The sequence below is a fragment of the Miniopterus natalensis genome, chromosome 17 (genome assembly GCF_054644295.1).
Source record: "Miniopterus natalensis isolate mMinNat1 chromosome 17, mMinNat1.hap1, whole genome shotgun sequence".
NCBI lineage: Eukaryota > Metazoa > Chordata > Mammalia > Chiroptera > Miniopteridae > Miniopterus > Miniopterus natalensis.
Window position 1 is genome coordinate 38,583,565 of NC_142097.1, and position 18,572 is coordinate 38,602,136.

Genomic DNA, 18,572 nt, shown 5'->3' on the forward strand with positions numbered 1-18,572 from the left:
AGGAGCAGGCAGCCCGCGATGGGCAAACGCTCGCCTCGGGGAGTGCTCGTTCCTCCCCACCTGGGCTCCACTCTGTCACTTCAAAGGGTTTGTGCCAAGTCAGGGTTTTTCTGAGCCCAACTTACTATTATAAAAGGCTTTTTATTGTCCCTCTTATCTCTCAGCCTCCCCCTTTCCCATTACAGAGAGGAAATGACATTGCTCCTGGCTCCTAGAGGAGCCGGGCCCCACTGGGCATCATTTCCACGGCGACCTGCGCACACTCGGCAACGCTTGCTCTCCTAGGCAACGTGGGTGACAGGTGACGCACATGCCCTCCGCAAGGCCCAGTCGGCGGATTTATGGGCCAGCTAATGCCCTGTGACTAACACAACATCCAGAGACCCCGACGGGTGGAGGGGGCGGCTCCAGTGGGGTGTTGCGCCAACCTCCTCCGGAAATTAAATATAAACACCATCGCTCCCACTTGCCCTTGCCAACCTAACTCGATTTCCTACCAGGTTAACTACCCCGGGTCCCTGGGGGCCGGTAAAGTTTCCGTCATGCTGGGCAGCCTTGTAAATAGAGTCGGTCGCTAATTTGCTCCTATGGTCCTTTCTGGCTTCTCTCTGCTGCTCTTCTCTGACAGGAGTTATTGGAAGAGAGATGTAATAAATGGGATCCAAAGGAGTCAGTAAACAAGGAATTGTTTTAGTTTGTCACATTACAATTTTTTTGGCAACAGCATCCCACTGGTTTATTCATTCAGTGTATTTGGAGATGTATTTATAGATCTCCCACTACGTCCCAAGCACTGGGCGTGCACTGGTGAGCCAGACAGGCTGCTGCGGACTGAATGTCTGTGTCCCACCCCGGCTCCCCCCGGGTCTCCAGCCTGAAAACTTTCAGGCGGCACTTACACCACCCACTCTCCTGGGTTTCCTGCTTGCCGACTCCAGTGCTGGGCCTGCTCCTCCAGAGCTGTGTGAGCTAATTCCTAATAATAAATTCATTCGCATTTATATGTGATCGGTTCTCTTTTCTTAGAGAACCCTGACCAATTCACCCCTACTCCGGTTCCAAGGCCGCTTCATGAGAATGGGGTCTCCACCATCCAGCCCAACCCTGCACCAGCAAGCAAGGATCTGGACCTGTCAGGGTGAGTGAAGCTGGGCCAGCTCGGTTTATCCGTCTCGCTGACCACTGGCATCAGTCCCCAGGTATTCCTGACTCCTGCCACTCAGGACCACAGTAATATTGTACATCCCGCCCTGGACAGTGTCTCTCAGTGGTTAGAGTGTCGGCCCACACACCGAAGGGTTGCTTGTTTGATTCCTGGTCAAGGGCACATACCTGGGTTGCAGGTTTGATCCCAGGTCCCAGTCAGGGCACATGCAGGAGGCAACTAATCTATGTGTCTCTCTCACATTGATGTTTCTCTCTCTTCCTCTCTCCCTCCCACTCCCTTCCACTCTCTTTAAAAATCAATGAAAACAATATCCTCGGGTGAGAATTAACAAAACATATATATATATATATATATATATATATATATATATATATATATATATATATATATAAAATACATCCCCACCCGTCTTCCTGTGGAGTTGGGTGTAATCATATGACCTGCTTTGGCTAATGAGTCATGAGCAGAAGTGACATGGACCACTTGTGATCCACACAGCCTCTTTCCCCCGCTGCTCTGGAAACAGACAAAGCCCAGATGGTGCTGCTCCTTTAGCACAGGTCCTGGAGTGGGCACAAAGAATGTCAGGGCCCCGGCCGACCCACAGTGGACATGTGACACAAGCAAGAAGTGAACACTATGGTTTCACACTCCTGAGATGTGGGAGCTGCTTGTTACGATAGCCGAACCTCATACTGACTGATACACCCCCCCCAGCATTTACATCTGGCTCTCATGGACAAGACAGAGCCCTCCTGGAGGATGTCAACTCCATTTCTGACATGGACAGCAGGCAAATGAGAGCAGCAGTGGGTGGTGCTGATGTGTGAATCTGATTATATACCTTCGCTGCTTCAGATCTTTCTGTGGCTCCCCATGGCCCTTATTTCCCTCTTCATTGCTGCTCCATCCACCATCACCATCCTTCGCCTGGACGCCTCCTATGCATCCTCCAAGTTCAATGTCATTTCTACGGCTCCTTCTGCAAACTCCTGCCTGTGGCGCTCATCTCACTATCGCCTCATGATCATCTGCCTGACCCACTAGGCTGTGTCTTTATATTCCCTACACCTAACTCAGTGTCTGACACATAAATGCCCAATAAAGGTTTATTTTACTAAGAGGAAACAAGGGAGGGAGGGGGCAAGGACAGCCAGAGAACAAGCATGACCTTTCACTCACCTGTACTGCTCTTTGGCCTGCATAATAACAAAGTCCCACTTGTAGTTAATTTTTTTGTTCAAGAAATTGTAATTTTCCTAGGGAAGGAAAACAAAGTGAGAACATTGAGGCCCATGACATATGCCACATGCAGTGGGCAGAAGCCCTAAGTCAACAAGGGCATGCCCCTGGCTCTGTGGAAACTAGGCCCAGCCACAGGGCCTTCGCCCCAGTTTTGCATAGATGTTTATTCAAGGAGTATCACCAAATTCTCAAAAAGCCTTTTTTAAATACATGTACCCCAAATCTGATTAGGAAGAAGGGAACCGTGTGGGGAGGAACATGGAAACTCAATATTCAACAACAGAGCATCACAAATCCACAAAGATGAGACCTAATGCTGGTGTGATGCTGGCTTTTCTAAAAACATGTTTGTAAAACATAAAACACAGCAGAATTGTTGCCATCTGCCCAGAAATCTAGCCTTCTGAGTGTTAGGGTGTGTCCTCTGAGAAATCTGACTCATCTAGCCTAAAACAAAAGTCTATGCTATTGTGTGCTCATCACAAACTCAAATTCAAATCTGTTCACCAAATAATATGCATTATCATACATATTAATTCATATTGTTTGGGGAGAGCAAGGGCTTAAATTACAGCAGGAGAAACTGAAGCTCAGCGTGGGGAAGAATTTATTTCAAGGAGCTGCTTCTAAATATATGGATGGATAATAGAGAGATGATGATGGATAGATGGGTGAATGGATGGACGGATGGCTGGATGGACAGATGGATGGGTGATAGATGGACAAATGGATAAATAATGGATGGATGGATGGACGGATGGATGAATGTATGGATGATGGATGGATAAAGATGGATGGATGGATGGATGGATGGATGGATGGATGGATGGATGGATGGATGGATGGATGATGGATGGATGGAAGATGGATGGATAAAGATGGATGGATGGATGGATGGATGGATGGATGGATGGATGGATGGATGGATGATGGATGGATAGAAGATGGATGGATGGATGGATGGATGGATGGATGGATGGATGATGGATGGATAGAAGATGGATGGATGGATGGATGGATGGATGGATGGATGGATGGATGGATGGATGATGGACAGATGGATGGATAAATGGGTAATGGATGAATGGATAATGGGTTATAGATGATGGATGATGGATGGAGAGATGGACAGATGATGATACATATGAATGTAGCAATGGGAGAAACAGGGGAAAAACAGCTCGAGACTATATTCTATTCAATTATAATAAGCTTTACTTGAAAGTATCTCTGTACCTTTTCATGTTCCTCTAAAACCCCTTTCTTCTTGATATTTCGCTTGGTCAGATAGATGGCTAGAGAGGAAAACAATGACATTTTCCATCACCACATTTCAGAATCGCATCTGCAGCCTCTCTGTGCATGAGGCTGCTGTGCTCAGCCTGGTGGAGAGATCGCTCAGCAGACCAGCTCTCTTCCCTCAGGAACATTCCCAGTACCCATGTGTACCGCCATAAAGGTCATGATGACAGCAAGACAAATGCCACCAAAATGCAGCAAGTAAATAAGCAGCATGTTAAGCACTACCAAAGGCATGCGGGGAGGGCTGTTACCATAGTCTGTATCTTCAGCTGGCCACTGCTGGGTCGGCCAGAAATACGGCGTCTACAAAAGAAACCAAGAAACCTCACTTAAACAGCCGTCTGTGACCCAATAAGCCCCCTGCCCTGTGGCTTAAGAGATAAAACTTCCTTAGCCCCCTCCACTATTTCTAAAATCCTGATCTGTGAGGATATGAAGCCAAGTAACTATCTTTTTACATAAGACTAACCCCATATTAATATCCAAAGTCCAGGCCAAGACTCACCTGAAATCGGTAGAGGCTGCCATCGGGCTTGAGAATGAGATTCTTGGGGTCTTGCAGGGGGTAAATGTAACCGTACTTGACAATGAAGTTGCCCAAGTTCTGTGCCTCTGGGGAGAAGCAGTGGAATCATGGAAGTTCAGAGCAGGGACCAAAGGCAGAAGCTCAGTACCTGGCCCATGCACAGCACCCCAAACTCCAGAAGAGCGCCCCCAACCTAACAGAATTTCAACCAAGGAGTGAGGACACTGGTTCCTGAACTTGGCTGTGGTTCCTGAACACCAGTTGGGGAGCATGCTAATAGGAGGACTCCCCAGCCAGCCCCCTGGGAATGACAATTCAGCAGGTCTGGAAGGGAGCCAGTGAACCCAAATGCTAACAGGTGGTCCACTGCAGGTGTTTAGGGATGATAGCTGGGGAAATCCTGGAGAAGCTTCTTTGGACCCTTTAGGTCTGCAGAAGTCCCCAGAAGCAGGGAGAGAATATCTCTGACCACCAGATACTTCCTCACCCCATGAAAAAGGAGGCCACCATGTTTATTGTCAACTTCTCTCCCAAGCTCAACTCTGCCTGCATCCCAGGTCCAGACCCTCTGGCTTCTCCCACCTCCCTACCTCCCCACTCCAGTTTGCTTGGAAACATGGTCCTGTTACTCAATTTGCATCAATGGAAGGAAATGTATCTTTGTTCTTTCTTAGAGGCACCAGTGAAAGGAGGTGTCTGTCTTTCCATCATCGAGAGAGTCCTCCAGTCCTCTAGGCCCACCCTGCTCAAGGACCTAACCCACATGCTCAGCCTCCAAGCCTGGGGAAGACACTGTCCCAACCCTCCTTCTTCATGTCTCACTCCCTCCATCACATAGCCTCATTTCTTATGTCTTATACCAACAGCCTTTTTTTCTAGTGGGACGTCTGGTCCCCAGATTCTTTCTGCTCCATTCCACCCTTTAAAATGCCGCCAAACATCCCAGCTTAAATAGGACCATCACACATACTGCCATGCTGGAAACTCCCCCAGGGCTTCCTATTGCCTAACTCCCAGATAAAACGCGGAATCTGCAAATATGCACTCCCCGCCCCTCCACTGCCCTCCATGCCCAGAAAAACTAATTTCTCCTGATTTCCCCTCAGTACCTCTCCATTCCTTGTTCATCCCATTTCTCGCCGTTGCTCTTGCTAGTTCCCCCTTCTGGGAAGGCAGACCCTCCGAGCTCCCCTCCACCATGCATAAGCATCACTTCTTTCGAGAGCAGGTATGTGTGCGCATCACCCCCTCCAAGAAGTCTGTCTTGACTGACTCCTCCCCAGTGACCCCTGTTATTTACATGCTCTCAATATTTTGCATGAGACCATTTTGTCTTCCAATTATCGTGCCTTCACTTTGGATTCGGGTTGTTTTACGCATGAAGGCCTTGTCTCTTCGATTGCAATGTCACTCTCCCGGGGACCCAGGCTAAGCCTCTCTCGAGCCTCTGCCCTCCGGGATTTTCACGGGCTGCACACACAGCCGTCCTTGGTAACTGAGTGCCAGCCGAGCGCTCACCCAGATTGGAGATCCAGAGCCGCTGGGCGAGCCACTGCAGAACATCACTCCCTGCAAAGCAGAAGCATTGGCCATGGTCAGAGCCTCCTAACACACCCACTGACCTCCACACTGTCGCCCGACTGGCCTCCTCCCTGCTCAGCTGTGACCTCGTCCCTCCTCTGCTCAAAACTTTCAGGGACCCCCGTCCCCCACCCCACCCCCACGATGCTCAGTCCAGACCCTGCAGCTTCTAATTCAGGGCCCCCTGTGATCTGACTCTGGCCAGGTTTCCAGCTTCACCTCCTCTACACACCCTCAGTCTGCATCTCTCTTGTGGCACTTACTTCCTTACCTTACAGTGATTTGTGCACAGACTCAAGTAGAAAGCAAACAGACTAAGTCTTAACACTGAAAAAACCCAGACCCAAGGCAAGCCGTCTGTGGGTTAAATCAGAGCCAGGCATGGGAAGAAAAATGGGGGTGGGCTGAGGGTGGGGGGCTGGTTCTCCTATGCCCCAAGTTCCCAGGGAAAACTCTGAGTGAGTCAGAGAATTCAAACCTGGCCTCCCAGGTCCTCGTGAAGGTACTTTTGTCAAAGCAGGAGGATGGGACAGATTTTAGTCACTGTTTGTGGGGTGATTTATAACTTTGGACCATGGAATGTGGGCTCCATTGTTACTCTTGCCCTGAGTCCTGCGAGTCTTAGGGGCCGGCCTACAGCAATGCACAGTAAAGACTGGAATGGAAAAAGAACAGGAGAGGCAGAGAGAGACAAGGGCAAGAGAGACCGTGCACCCCTCCCACCCATCCCCAAAGGGTTGTGGGTTCGAGCCCCAGCCCCAGTCAGCGTGCATGCAGGAGGCAACCAATCAAGGTGTCTCTCTCACATTGATGTTTCTCCCTCTCTCCTTTCTTTCTCTTTCCCTCCCCCCCTTCCACTCTCTCTAAAAATCAATGAAAAAACTATCCTCAGGTTAGGATTAACCAAAAAAAGCAAACTTCACCTAAAATCCTACTTCGAATCTGAGGACTGACTGTTTTAGACTTTCCACCCCCAGTCTCATCGAATGCTCCACAGACAGACGGCAGACTGATTAGCACTTTCCACCGAGCAGCCGAGGGCTTTCTCACACACTTGACTGTTTCCTGAAATAGCCCAAATGAGATTACGGGGCAACCAGCATCTGTACCACGTAGTCTGGGCAGGCTCCTACATCAGCCACCTTTGTCCCCAGAAGTCCTAGGTCACCTGCTGTCCAAGGGGACGGATGCCAATTACCCCATTTGCTTTTATTAGTGTTCATCTGCAACTACGAGGCAAGGCCTTCCCTGTGTCCCGTTCCAACAGCAGCTGGAATTCACCAGCAGGAGGTGGGCAGCCCCGCCCAGGAACCGAGCGCACCTCGTGTGCAAGGAAGGGAAGCAGCTCCGCAGGGTGGCAGTGAGTAAGAGTATGGACGCTGAAGTCACATAACTGGGCTCCAGTCCAAGCTCAGCCATGCACAAGTTTAGTGAAATGGGGACAAGTTGCTGAACCTCTTTGCATCTCCAGGGCCCCATCTGCAAAAAGGGGAGGGTCATATCTTTCCCTAACCTTACTGTGGGTATTAACTGACACAATGTGGGAAACTGAGCTATCGCCATCCCTCCAGCATCCGCTGTATGCTGACCACGTGCACAGTACTCTCTCATTTAATTCCCGCACTCATCCTCTTAAACAGGGATCGCTATTCCTGCTTCTAAAATGAGAACATTGAGATTAGGGCTACATAGCTAGAAAAGGGCACCTGAAGGAGTCAACCCCAGGGAGCCTGACTCAACGTCTGGTGCTAGACCAGGACTGGTTCACCCATTCAATAAACTATTAAATCTCTACCCTGACCCGCACCTATGCTAAGCTCTGGGGTTACCCAGATGAGCAAGAGGAGACTTTTCCCCTTGAGGGCTTCTGAATCTAGTGGGGAATTCAGGCCAGAATTCATCACAACCAGAGGTAGAGAGAGGGCAGGGGCAGGGATGCCTCCAGGAAGAATTGCCACAGCTGCATCTTAACTGCTGGGGGAGAGCAGAGGTACCCTGAAAAGTCTGCCCAGTGATCCCTGCTCTTCGGGTGCCCAGGCTACTCTGGTTCCTAGCCTTTCCCAAGTCTGGCTCGTCAGTTTCCTTTTCTTGCGTGAGTGCCACCCTGTGGAATTCCAATCAATTCCTCTTTTGCTCCAAGTAGACAGAGTTGGTCTTCTGTTGCTGGCACTCGAGGAACCCTGAGTGACACATGGCTGGTGGGGGAACCCTTCTTCTAAGCAGCCAGAAAGGGAATCAAGAGACTGTTAACCAGTTTGCCTCTGCAAAGACTAAGGCACCTTGAGTGAAAAATTAATAGTCATGTTGTGGGTGGCGCAGAGAGTGAGGGCTCAGAAGGAGCTCAACACAGGGCGAGGCCCCAGCTCACGCTTTGAGAAGCTGTCTGCTTCTGTAGCTAATATGCCTCAGTGGGAAACATACCCTTTGCTGCAACTCCCAAATCATAAAATACCTGTCACACATTTATCAAAATGCATTCTTATTTTGGGGTCCAGCCCTTTCTGCCCATACCCTCAAATGATGCCCTGCACCCCTTTATCCCACACCTAGAGAAAGGACACAAGGGTGCTGTCCCCACAGGGTCGTTAAGAAGGGTCTGAATACAAATTAGAAGGTAGGAGAAGGTGGAACAAAGGCCAATTTTTTTCTGCCAAATCGTTTTTATTTTCTCCTACCTGGTTTCATTGAAACAAAAACAAACAAGGCAAACAAACAGAAAGTGACAGTAAACATTTTTTAAATGACCTCCTGGGAGGAATGGCTTTGCAGTGACCTACTACTGAGTCCTTTCCTCCTTCCCTTCCTACCCCTTCTTCAGAAGGAGCCTGGAGCCAGCAGTCAGCAAACTTACTCTATAAAGGGCTAGAGAGTAAATATTTTTGGTTTGTGGGCCGTGACACGGTCTCTCTTCACTGCTATTTACAGCAGTGTCAAAGCAGCCAAAGACAATACATAAATGGGGATGTGGATGTGTTCCAATAAAACTTTATTTACAAATATAGGCTGCAGGCCAAATTTGGCCCACTAGCTATAGTTCGCCAGCCCCCGTGTGTTGTCTGTTCGAAGGCAAGACTAAATCACAGGGTGTATTACCTGTCATGGCGTGAGGGATGCTGGTGACCAGGATCTTCTGGTTCTGCATTCGAACCCCTGTCTCTGGGTTCTGCATGTCCTTCACTAATGCTTCAATCTGCAAGGCAGAAGCAAAACATCTGGCTGAGCAGAACCGTTTCAGAGGCTGAGTTGGGCTTTTTCTGAAGCACTGAGGGGTCAAGGGACACAAAGATGAACACACGGAGCAGAGCGTACCGCCTGGGTGGCACTGAGTAACAGTGTGCTCCAGGCACGTGTGCCCTCACTGTGTGAGATGCATTCTGACCTGGACATTCTGCAGAGGCTCTCAGGAGGAGATGGGACTCAATGAAAAAGGGTTTTCCTGGACAGAAAGAGAGAGGATGAGCGAAGGCATGGGAGGATGACTGCCTGGGGGTGTGGGAGACGACGCTGGAGGGACAGGTGGAGGCCAGGTCACACTGGACCTCGAGTGCCACTCCCAGAGTGTGGATTTTGTCCCGGCAGCTGTTTCTGAGGAGGAGTAGCTTGAGCTGGCCTGCGTTTTGGAAATGTGGTCTATGACAGAGGGAACACATTGAAGTCTGAAGACGGTGCCACAGTAGAGAACAGTGGGAGATTTATTCAAAGCTATTGCTATAGTCTGGGCATGAAATGATGGGGCTTCACTGTGACACATCAACCCCTCAGTCTGTTCCCAACCGAGCAGTCAGGGTGAGTCTTTTCATTATTTTAGGATAGGTCACCTCTGCTCAAAACCCTGCAAGGGCCCTTCCACTCAGAGCCAATGGCCAAGCTTCCCTCTCTGGAGGTCAGGGCAGCTGCGCACAGCTGGACCTGTCCCCAGGGAGGGTGGCACCTGAAAACCAACCTGTCCGCTCCCCACACTAAAAGAGCTCGCTCACTGGTCTACCTGCTTCCCCTCAATTTAACTACCTTGGTTACATCACCATTACCGTCCTGCTGTTTAATAAAATAGCACTCCCTAATGCTAACTATACAGCCCTTTACAGTTTACAAAGTCCCTTTACAGTTGGCATGTGCTTGTAGTCCAAAGAAAAGGAACCCAAGGTTCTCCCAGCCTCAGGAGGATTTCCTTTGTCTCCTAACTGTAGGATTTCCTCTCTCAATTTCCTTCCTCTGGCATAAAAAGGGGACACTGATAGTACGTATCCAACTATTTGATATGGTTTTGTCATCTCTTGGAATCTGACTGTGTGGAAATGCTTTATAAGGCAAGATATATGTTATACATGCATAAAGACATAGATAGATAGAGACCTATAAACATAAAGATAGATGCTTTATAAGGAGACATATGTTAGCGGTTGTTGACAGAATCACTATTCGTAGCATTTGTACAATTAATGCATCTTTGAAACCTCGCATGCGGGGCTGTGTTTAGAAGCCTGGGAGTAAAAACCTAGCTCTACTCATCAATTAAATATATTTATTGATTAAGCACATATTTATTGAACATGTACTACATGCCCAGTACTGTGGGGGATACAACGAGGTAAAAGAGATACTCCCAGTCCTCAGAGAGCTGGGAAGGCGTTTGTAGAAAAGAGCAATTTAACTCAGATAAACACTAGGCATCTGGGTGTAGTCGCTCTATAAATTGCTAAATCTCACTGAGGCTCACTTCTCCGTAAAATGGAGACTGCAAGTACCTCGTCATCAGAGAAATGTTGTGAAGATGAAATGCGATCAATCATTTAAAGCACTTACCACCGAGCTATGCACAAAGTACTTATTAGATGGCAATGGCAGGCTGAATTTTGCACCAAAAAATAGGGAAAATATTGTAATAAGAGCCAGGAAGATGCAGATGGCTGAGATGATCACGAAACAGCGTGCAGAGAGGGGGAGCAGGACTTCCCTACACAGTGAGGAAGGGGCTGCACTCCCGGGAGGGACGGCGCGAGAAGGCCCCAGCTTCCCTACGCAGCACGTGAGGACATTAAAATAGGAACCTCTGTCGCACACTGTTGCTGGGAATGCAAAAGGAAAACTTTATAGCGGTTCCTCCAAAAATTACACAGAATTACCATACCATCCAGCGATCCCACCTCTGGGTATTCATGGAAAAGAATTGAAATCAGGATCTCAAAGGGATACGTACGAGCACCCCCACGCTCACAGTAGCCAAGATGTGGAAACAACCAGAATGTCCACAGATGGGGCACAGAGAACAGCAACGTGGCACATGCACACAGAGGAATGTTATTCAGCCTTTAAGAAAAAGAAAGACTGCGATATGCGATAACGTGAGTGGGCCTGGGGGACATTTTGCTAAGTGACACATGCCAGTCACAGAAGGACTACCTGATTCCACGTATGTGAGGTGTCTAACAGGCAAAATAGAATCACAGAGCGGAGTGGTGGCTTCCGGCAGCTGGAGGAAGGGGAAGGGGAGTAGCTTATAAAAGGGCATAAAGTTTCAGTTAAGCAAGATGGGTAGATTGTAGGGATCTATAGATAACAATATTGTTTGCACACTTAAAATTTCCATAGTAAGTGTTCCTACCACAATAAAATAAAATGTAAAAATAGAGCACTAGAGCTTGGCCCAGCTGCACCGGAGGGGGCAGAATCATGCTGAGGAGCCCTGAACTGGACAACTTAGACCTGCCTCTCAGCTGGCCAGCTCCTGAAGCTGGAAGGCTCCCACCTCCCCAAGGAGGAAGGAGTGTGGGACGATGTCCGGAGTCAGTGCTGAGGGCTGAGATTCCTCTTTCAATCTGTTGCTAAACCAGTATTTGCAGCTGAACCACAATCTCACGAAACAACCACGATCAGGGGCCAGGTCAAGGTTGCTCTGGGCCCCATGCCAGCAGCTCAGCCAGCGAGTGAGATTGACGGGGGCCCAGGTGGTGCCTGGGGCTCCTCGTGCAGGACCCACTGCAGCCTGGCTTCATCTGCACGGACACTTTCTCGGCTCACGGACTTGTTCTGGAACGGAAACTTCATTTCCACTCCACGCAGAGCTGCAGTCCTTGGTCTTTGCAAAGTTAAGGCCTGGCAATGTCTCAGGCCACTGGATCAGCACAGTGGCCCACAGCAGCGAGAAGAATAGAGAGGGTGGGGGCGCGGTGGGAGGTGGCCCCACTCCTCCTGGACATGGCCAGGTCACTGAGGAGCCACGGGCTGTGGGAGTTACTCCAGAGTTCTCAACTAACCATGAGCCTTGGATTTAGATGCTGCTTCAAGAAGCACCTGGCGCCCTGGCTGGTTTGGCTCAGTGGTTAGAGTGTCAGCCTGCGGACCGAAGGGCCCCAGGTTCAATTCCAACCAAGGGCACGCACCGGGGCTGCAGGCTCCATCCCCGGCCCTGGTCAGGATGCGTGTGGGAGGCAGCCAATCGATGTGTCTCTCACATCAATGTTTCTCTCTCTCTCTCTCCCTCCCACTCTCTCGAAAAAGCAATGGAAAAAAATATCCTCGGGTAAGGGGTGCCTGATTTTCAGATGTGAGGACCTGCCAATGGAAACCCACATTTATTTTAAAGTAATTTTTAGATGTAACAGCATCATTTTGAGGAAACAGAGGACCTGGATGTTGGAGAAGAAATAGAAACTCACTTTATGAGGTAGAAACCGAGTTTCCCTGAGAGAAAGTCAGGGGAGTTGATCACTTTTCTTCACATTAAAAAAAAAAAAAAAATCTCGTTATAAAGAGTTTGAAAATAACCTTCAGAGGAGGAATAATGAGAGTTATTTTTAAAAGACAATGAGGGGAGTCAGATTTCGTTGTAGCAGGTGTATCACCCTTTCCAGAAAGGGGGGGACATCACAGGGACCCGAGAACATCATGAAGGAGTTGGGCCCATTAGGATGCCAATCAGTGTTCCTCAGGGCCCTCCTTGTGTAAATTCCTTAGAGGGGTCACTCCAGTCACCTGACGAGAAAACGAGGGAACTCTGGCTGGTGGTAGCACCGTCTCTGAGAAACTGTTAGGGGCCGAATTGTGTCCCCTCCAAACTCATATGTTCAAGTCCTAACCCCCAGGGCCTCAGACTGTGACCGTTTGGAGATGGGGTCTTTAAAGAGGTAATGATGTTAAAATGAAGCCATTAGCATGGCTCCTAATCCAATATGACTAGTGTTCTTTTTTTTTTGTTCTTTTTTTTTTGGTAAGTGGTGTCCTTTTAAGAAGAGGAAATTAGGCCCTGGCCAGCGTGGCTCAGTGGTTAGAGCACCAGCCCACCCACCAAAGTGTCGCTGGTTCAATTCCCAGTCCATGGCACATACCTCAGTTGCATTGCCCGGCCCTGTCAGGGCACCTGGAGGCAACCAATCGATGTGTCTCTCTCACATCGATGTTTCTCCCTCTCTCTTTCTCTCCCCCTCCCTTCTTCCCTCCCTTCTACTCTCTAAAAATCAATGGAAAAATAGTATCCTTGGGTGAAGATTAACAACAACAAAAAACACAAAAGAAGAGGAAATTAGGACACAGACATGCACAGAGGGAAGACCACATGAGGACACAGGGAGAAAGCAGCCCTCTGCAAGCCAAGGAGAGAGGCCACACACGAGACCAACCCTGCCAACACCACCGTCTCGGGCTTTCCAGACTCCAGAGCTGTGAGCAAATAAATTCCTATTGTTTAGGCCACCCAGCCTGTGGCGGTTTGTCATGGCAGCCCAAGCAAACGGATGTTTGCTCTATTTTCTACATTCTGCCTCCATCAGATAACCCCCTTGCCCATCGCAGACAGGAGAGAGTCTGATTGTTTCCCAAGTTCTCCAGGGAGCGAGAAGCCTGTTCCTTTCTGCTCTAAACTGTGCCAGCTTCTATCCAGTGGGCATCCTTCTGGGGATTAAGGAGAGCATGGCCATCCCCACCCCAAATGTCAGTGCCCACTCCTAATCGAACTCAGCTCCCCGGCACCTCCAAGGAGCCAGATCTCCTTCCCAGGCAGCAAAGAAATGTCAAGAACCAGGCTGTGCTGGACCCCACCTGACACCATGTTGGGGGCAGGGGTGGCGGGGTGTCAGCCCCACATTGCTTCTCTCAGATGCCACCGTGCTGTGGTGTGACTGCAGGCGTGACAGGGAACCCCCACATCACGAAGGAGCAGAAACGGTGGCTTTGATGGCCCCGCATCCCACCCTCCACGCCCACGCCCGCTGCTCGCATCAAGGAGCTGTCACTCATGGTGCAAGATCTGTGGGGCTGGAATTTTCCTTTAAGCCAGAGAAGGCTCCCAGGGGAACCACAGCAATCTGTACTTTTCTGTACAAAGATGGGGAAAGCAACCCAGAACCATGGGTTGTTTTGCTAGCGAAGCAGAAGGGGCTCCTGCTGATACATACGTCTGACCACACTGGGGAGGGCTGACCTCCCGGCCATCTGACCCCATCGTCTCAGACCCTCACACGTAAGTCAGTTGGTTAGAGCATCGTCCCGATAAGCCAAGGTTGCAGGTTTGATCCCTGGTCAGGACACACACAGAATTAACCAGTGAGTGCATCAATAAATGGGACAACAAATCAATCTCAGTCTCTCTCTCTCCCCCCCCCTTCCTCTCTCTCTCTAAAAACAAAAACAAAAAAAAACCAAAAAACACACAATTGAAAAAACCAATTCTCAGGCTCCACCCCACTTAATTAATTGCCTCCTAGGTAAATCTGAAACTCTAAGAATGGGAACTTGATAGCAATATTTCTCAAAGTGCAGCCGGGGTAGAGAAGAACTCATACCTTCTAGTCACAATCATCTTTCTAACTTGTAAACCAGCTCATTTATTCGCCTCTGATTTTACAACATGAAACATCTTCTCATTGAACACAGAGAGCATCGAACTCCTCAGCACAGGAGGCCCCGCTCTGGGCTCTCCCTCCCTCCCAGCCTCCCCCTCATCTCACCCTCCTGCCCACTCCGGGCCACGCCAGCCCCTGGTGAGCCTGCTGAACCACCCTGTTATTTCACACATCCGTGTTTAATAATGACACTGTCTTATGGAAAAAGTGAGATAACTCGTATAAGGCCCCCTTGGGGAATACATCAGACTTCATAAATATCCGTTGACTGTTTCATTGACTATTTATTGAGCGGTGAATGACAGTTGCACCCAGGTCCACGTTCCTTTGGTCTGGGTCCTTCTGCAGAAGGCTGGGCATCTGTCTAGTTCAGCAGGTTCATCGTTCCCGGTCCCCCGGCACTGGCTCTTGGGACCGGCTCTGCACACCTTGCTTCTGTCCTACCTCCTGCTCTAGGGAGCTGTGTGACCCGTCAAGGACCTCGGTAATGAGGTCTCTCCCCTGGAGCCCTCAAGGCAAAGGGGAAGGAACCTGTCTTCACAGAGGAGGGGCCACTGAACTGGGCCTGGGGAAGGGGAGAGGGAATTTGGCAGGGGAGAGGGGAGACAGGCTTTCCAGTGGAGGAAGCTGAGGCACCAAAGGGCCAGGGCTTCGAGGAAGGTGGGCAGGTTGAGGCGAGAGCCCCGCCGAGTGCTTGTGGCTGCTTTGCTTTGTTTCCCTGGCGGGCAGTGTGGAAGGCGGGTGGCAGGTAAGGCCAGAGAGCAGGATCCTGAGTGTCCTGGCTGAGCAGTTGGGACTTTTTATCCTGTGAACATGGGAAGCCAGAGGAGGGTTTCAGGTCGAGGAAATGGGCGTTGGTTTGTGAAAGAAAACTGATGTGTTTCTGAAGGCTGTTGTGGGGGAGGGGAGGCGAAGGTAGAGGAGGGGGAGGCTGGGGACTGGAACTCCAGTGAGAAGGCCGAGGTAGAGAGGAATCTTCTAGATAACAGCCACGATGGACAGAATGTCTGAGGTTCAGAAAACAAACAGTGTCTCCAGACCATTCCTCCCTGAGCCTCCAGCCTGCCCTGTCTGGGAGGAAGGAGAAGGCGTCAGGGAAATCCTGGAAGATGACAGACGGCCTTCAGATACCGGGTTTGGGGGTTCCCTCTGCTGTTAGGAACTGGGGTCTGTCCTATCGGCTCTCGGGTCCTTTCTGACAGCGGTCCACCTCTGTTCTGTGGATGAGCCTCACACCTCAGCTACCTGGATATGAGCACAAGTTTCTCAAAGTGAGCAGAACAAGCGTGGCCAACCATTCCGTGTGTCCACACTGTCCAGGTTTCAGCCCTGAACGTCCCGGGCAAATCAGGAGAGCGGGCACTGGCTACACCCGTGTGCTGAGCTCTGGGGGCTCAGGGCACGGCTCTGCTTGTCGCAAAGCATTCAGCTAATTCCACTTGAGAAGATAAGCCTAAGATGGTGGGCACGGCGCCGTGAAAAGTAACCGTGGATGGAAGGGAGGGTGGAAAAGTGACCTAGGACTGAATCCTCCAATGACCTCTCCAGACACTGGTGATGTTAAGAGTTCAGGACAAAATGAGCCACTTTGTTCCCAAACACAAGACTCGTTTTACCTCCCCCACGACCACAGGACACCCTGTGCCAGGCCCCTGGGTCTGAGAAAGTCCTTCTGATGGAAGAGAAGCGGTTCTGACATCTGCTGCCAGCACAGAGACCTGACATAAGCAGGTACACGTCCTCGAATGAGTGATCCGGGGGTGCTGGGAGTGGGGTGCCCCTTTATCCTAGAAATCATATCATTTTCATGATCGATGTTTGCAGTCAGTGCACGCGTGCACACACACACACACACAATTAAAATACTGCAGTTTGGGATCCGGAAAAATAACAAAAAATGTTAATTAAACATCTAGGTGCCTTATAATAATGTCAGGAGACAGCCTCCCATCTGACAGCCTCGCTCAACCGCCTCGGGCACCCTCCTCTCCCGAGTAACAGGTTGTTCCGAGCCTCCAGCAGACCGTCGCCCTGGCTTCGTTCTCCGCTATAGACAGGGTGCACGGAAACCTAATTATTACCGTCTTGAAAAAACACACACACTGCAAATAAGTCCTTTAATAGCAGCAGCAGCCACCTTAATGGGCCACCAGGGACGCCTCCGCTCCTGCCCACACGCTCCGAGCCTCCAGCATCTCGGCGGACACTTCCCGGAGTTGGGTCCCCGCGCACCTGCGGGGCCCAGGTGACCCGACCCGCTTACCTTCTGCAGAAATGCCATCCTGGGCCTGTAGTGCTGGCCTTGGTGTCGGATTGTCATCCTGGACCCTGGGCGAATTCAGAGCCAGGACGCACAGGGGAGAGAAAAAGAGATGCCCGCGAGCGAAAGAGCCAGCCAGCCTCGCAGACGCCCCGAAGTCCAAAGCGAGGTGGGGGGTGGACCCGGAGGGCGCGGGGCGCGGGCGCCTGCTGCCTGCGGGGCCCCTCGACTCGCGCTGGGCTCACGCCCCTGGGAAAGCAGCTGGAATCCGCGCCAGCCAATCAGCGAGCCGCGCCGCGGGGCTTATTAGCATACGCTGCGCTTGCGCGCAGCTGCCGCCAGGGAGCGGCGCGTGGCTCCGCGGGAGGCCGCAGAGCCTCAGGTGAGACCTGCGATAACGGGGCCCCGACGGGGAGGCTGTGTCGCAGAGATCCAGCCTGTAAACTCTCTGCGACAGAGCCTCCCACGGGCTGGGACCGAGTTAGGTACAGAAGTGAGACAGGCACCCTTACTGATAAGCGCGGTGGCAAACAGTTCCTCTCCCAGCTCTGCCACTTGCCAGCTGGGCAGCCTTGGCAAGTTCCTTAAAGTCTCTAGGTCTCAGTTTCTTTATCTGAAAAAGTAAAAAAGGCGAGATAATTGTATCCAACGGAAGGACGGCTGTGTCATTGAATGGGGAAATGTGTCATACAGGGCTTGGCTCTCAACAGATGTTTGGAGATGTTTAGGGGGGAAGTGGTAAGGGGCACTGGCGATGCTGGTTAACAAAAGACGTGGAAAAGAGAGAAAAGTCGTTTGCAGCCGCCTGGTCAGCTAAGCAAGTTCTATTTCACTTCCCCGGGCCTCAGTGTTTTCATATCTAGAAAATGAATGGGTGACCCTCCTAAGTAATCATGGGAACCCTTCATGTTTTGTAATATAAGGCGCCTTTTCTATGTATACAAGTTGGGTGGCTACTGAGTGTAGCAGATAAAATGTTTTGGTGGAAAGAGAACAGGGAGGGATTTGCCTCAGGAGGGTGCGGTCGGCCCACATCCCTTTAAAGCAGCAGTTTTTATCTATATTCTTGTAAGAATCTGATGAGAGCTATGAACACCCTCTCAGGAAACACGGCTGTGTGTGCTCACACAGCACTCACTCAGGTTTGCAAACCTTTTTAAGGAGTTCATGGCTGGTCTCCTTTGGAGCTTTCCATGGATTCCTGATTCAGAGCTGGATCCCCTGCCCCACAGAGGTTCCCAGACCCTACAGGGGACCATCACTGAGCAGTGTGTGTTCCTGGTGTGAGCTGAGACCCCAGGAAAGTGCTAGAATATCCTGACTTTCTTCGTGGAGCATATTTGGGGCCTAGTGTTATGTAGAACACACACTGGGATGTGTTGGAACAGATGAACTATGAGGTTCCTTCCAACTTTAATATTCCTTAATCCTATAAACCCTAAGCAGAGAGGAGACAACTGGCTTTTCTTAGACCAAGAATAAGAAAACTAAGATTATTCAGGAGCCAAGAGGGCAAAAATACAAGGGACTTTCTTCTGTAGTAGGATAGGAGAGGCCTCAGAAGGCCTGCTACTCTTTCCTCGCTCAAGTCCTGCTCTCCAAGCAACCCCATTCTGTGAAACCCACCCCTTAGCTTGCTGGACCAGAGATGCT

The 18,572-nt window shown here is 50.3% G+C and overlaps 1 protein-coding gene across 3 annotated transcripts in view; it reads right to left on the bottom strand.

Annotated features, from left to right (window-relative positions):
* RGS9 (regulator of G protein signaling 9) overlaps positions 1-17,089 on the bottom strand; it is a 44,679-nt gene extending 27,590 nt beyond the window's left edge. For all 3 annotated transcript variants that reach the window (XM_016214519.2, XM_016214520.2, XM_087825674.1), the window contains exons 1-7: positions 16,923-17,089; positions 8,916-9,012; positions 5,760-5,810; positions 4,221-4,327; positions 3,967-4,018; positions 3,650-3,708; positions 2,351-2,427 (exon numbers count right to left, since the gene is read on the bottom strand). In XM_016214519.2, coding sequence (XP_016070005.2) covers positions 2,351-2,427; positions 3,650-3,708; positions 3,967-4,018; positions 4,221-4,327; positions 5,760-5,810; positions 8,916-9,012; positions 16,923-16,979 — 500 coding nt within the window. In that variant the 5' untranslated portion in view covers positions 16,980-17,089. The remainder of the gene's footprint in view (positions 1-2,350; positions 2,428-3,649; positions 3,709-3,966; positions 4,019-4,220; positions 4,328-5,759; positions 5,811-8,915; positions 9,013-16,922) is intronic.
* Positions 17,090-18,572: the final 1,483 nt, after the last annotated feature.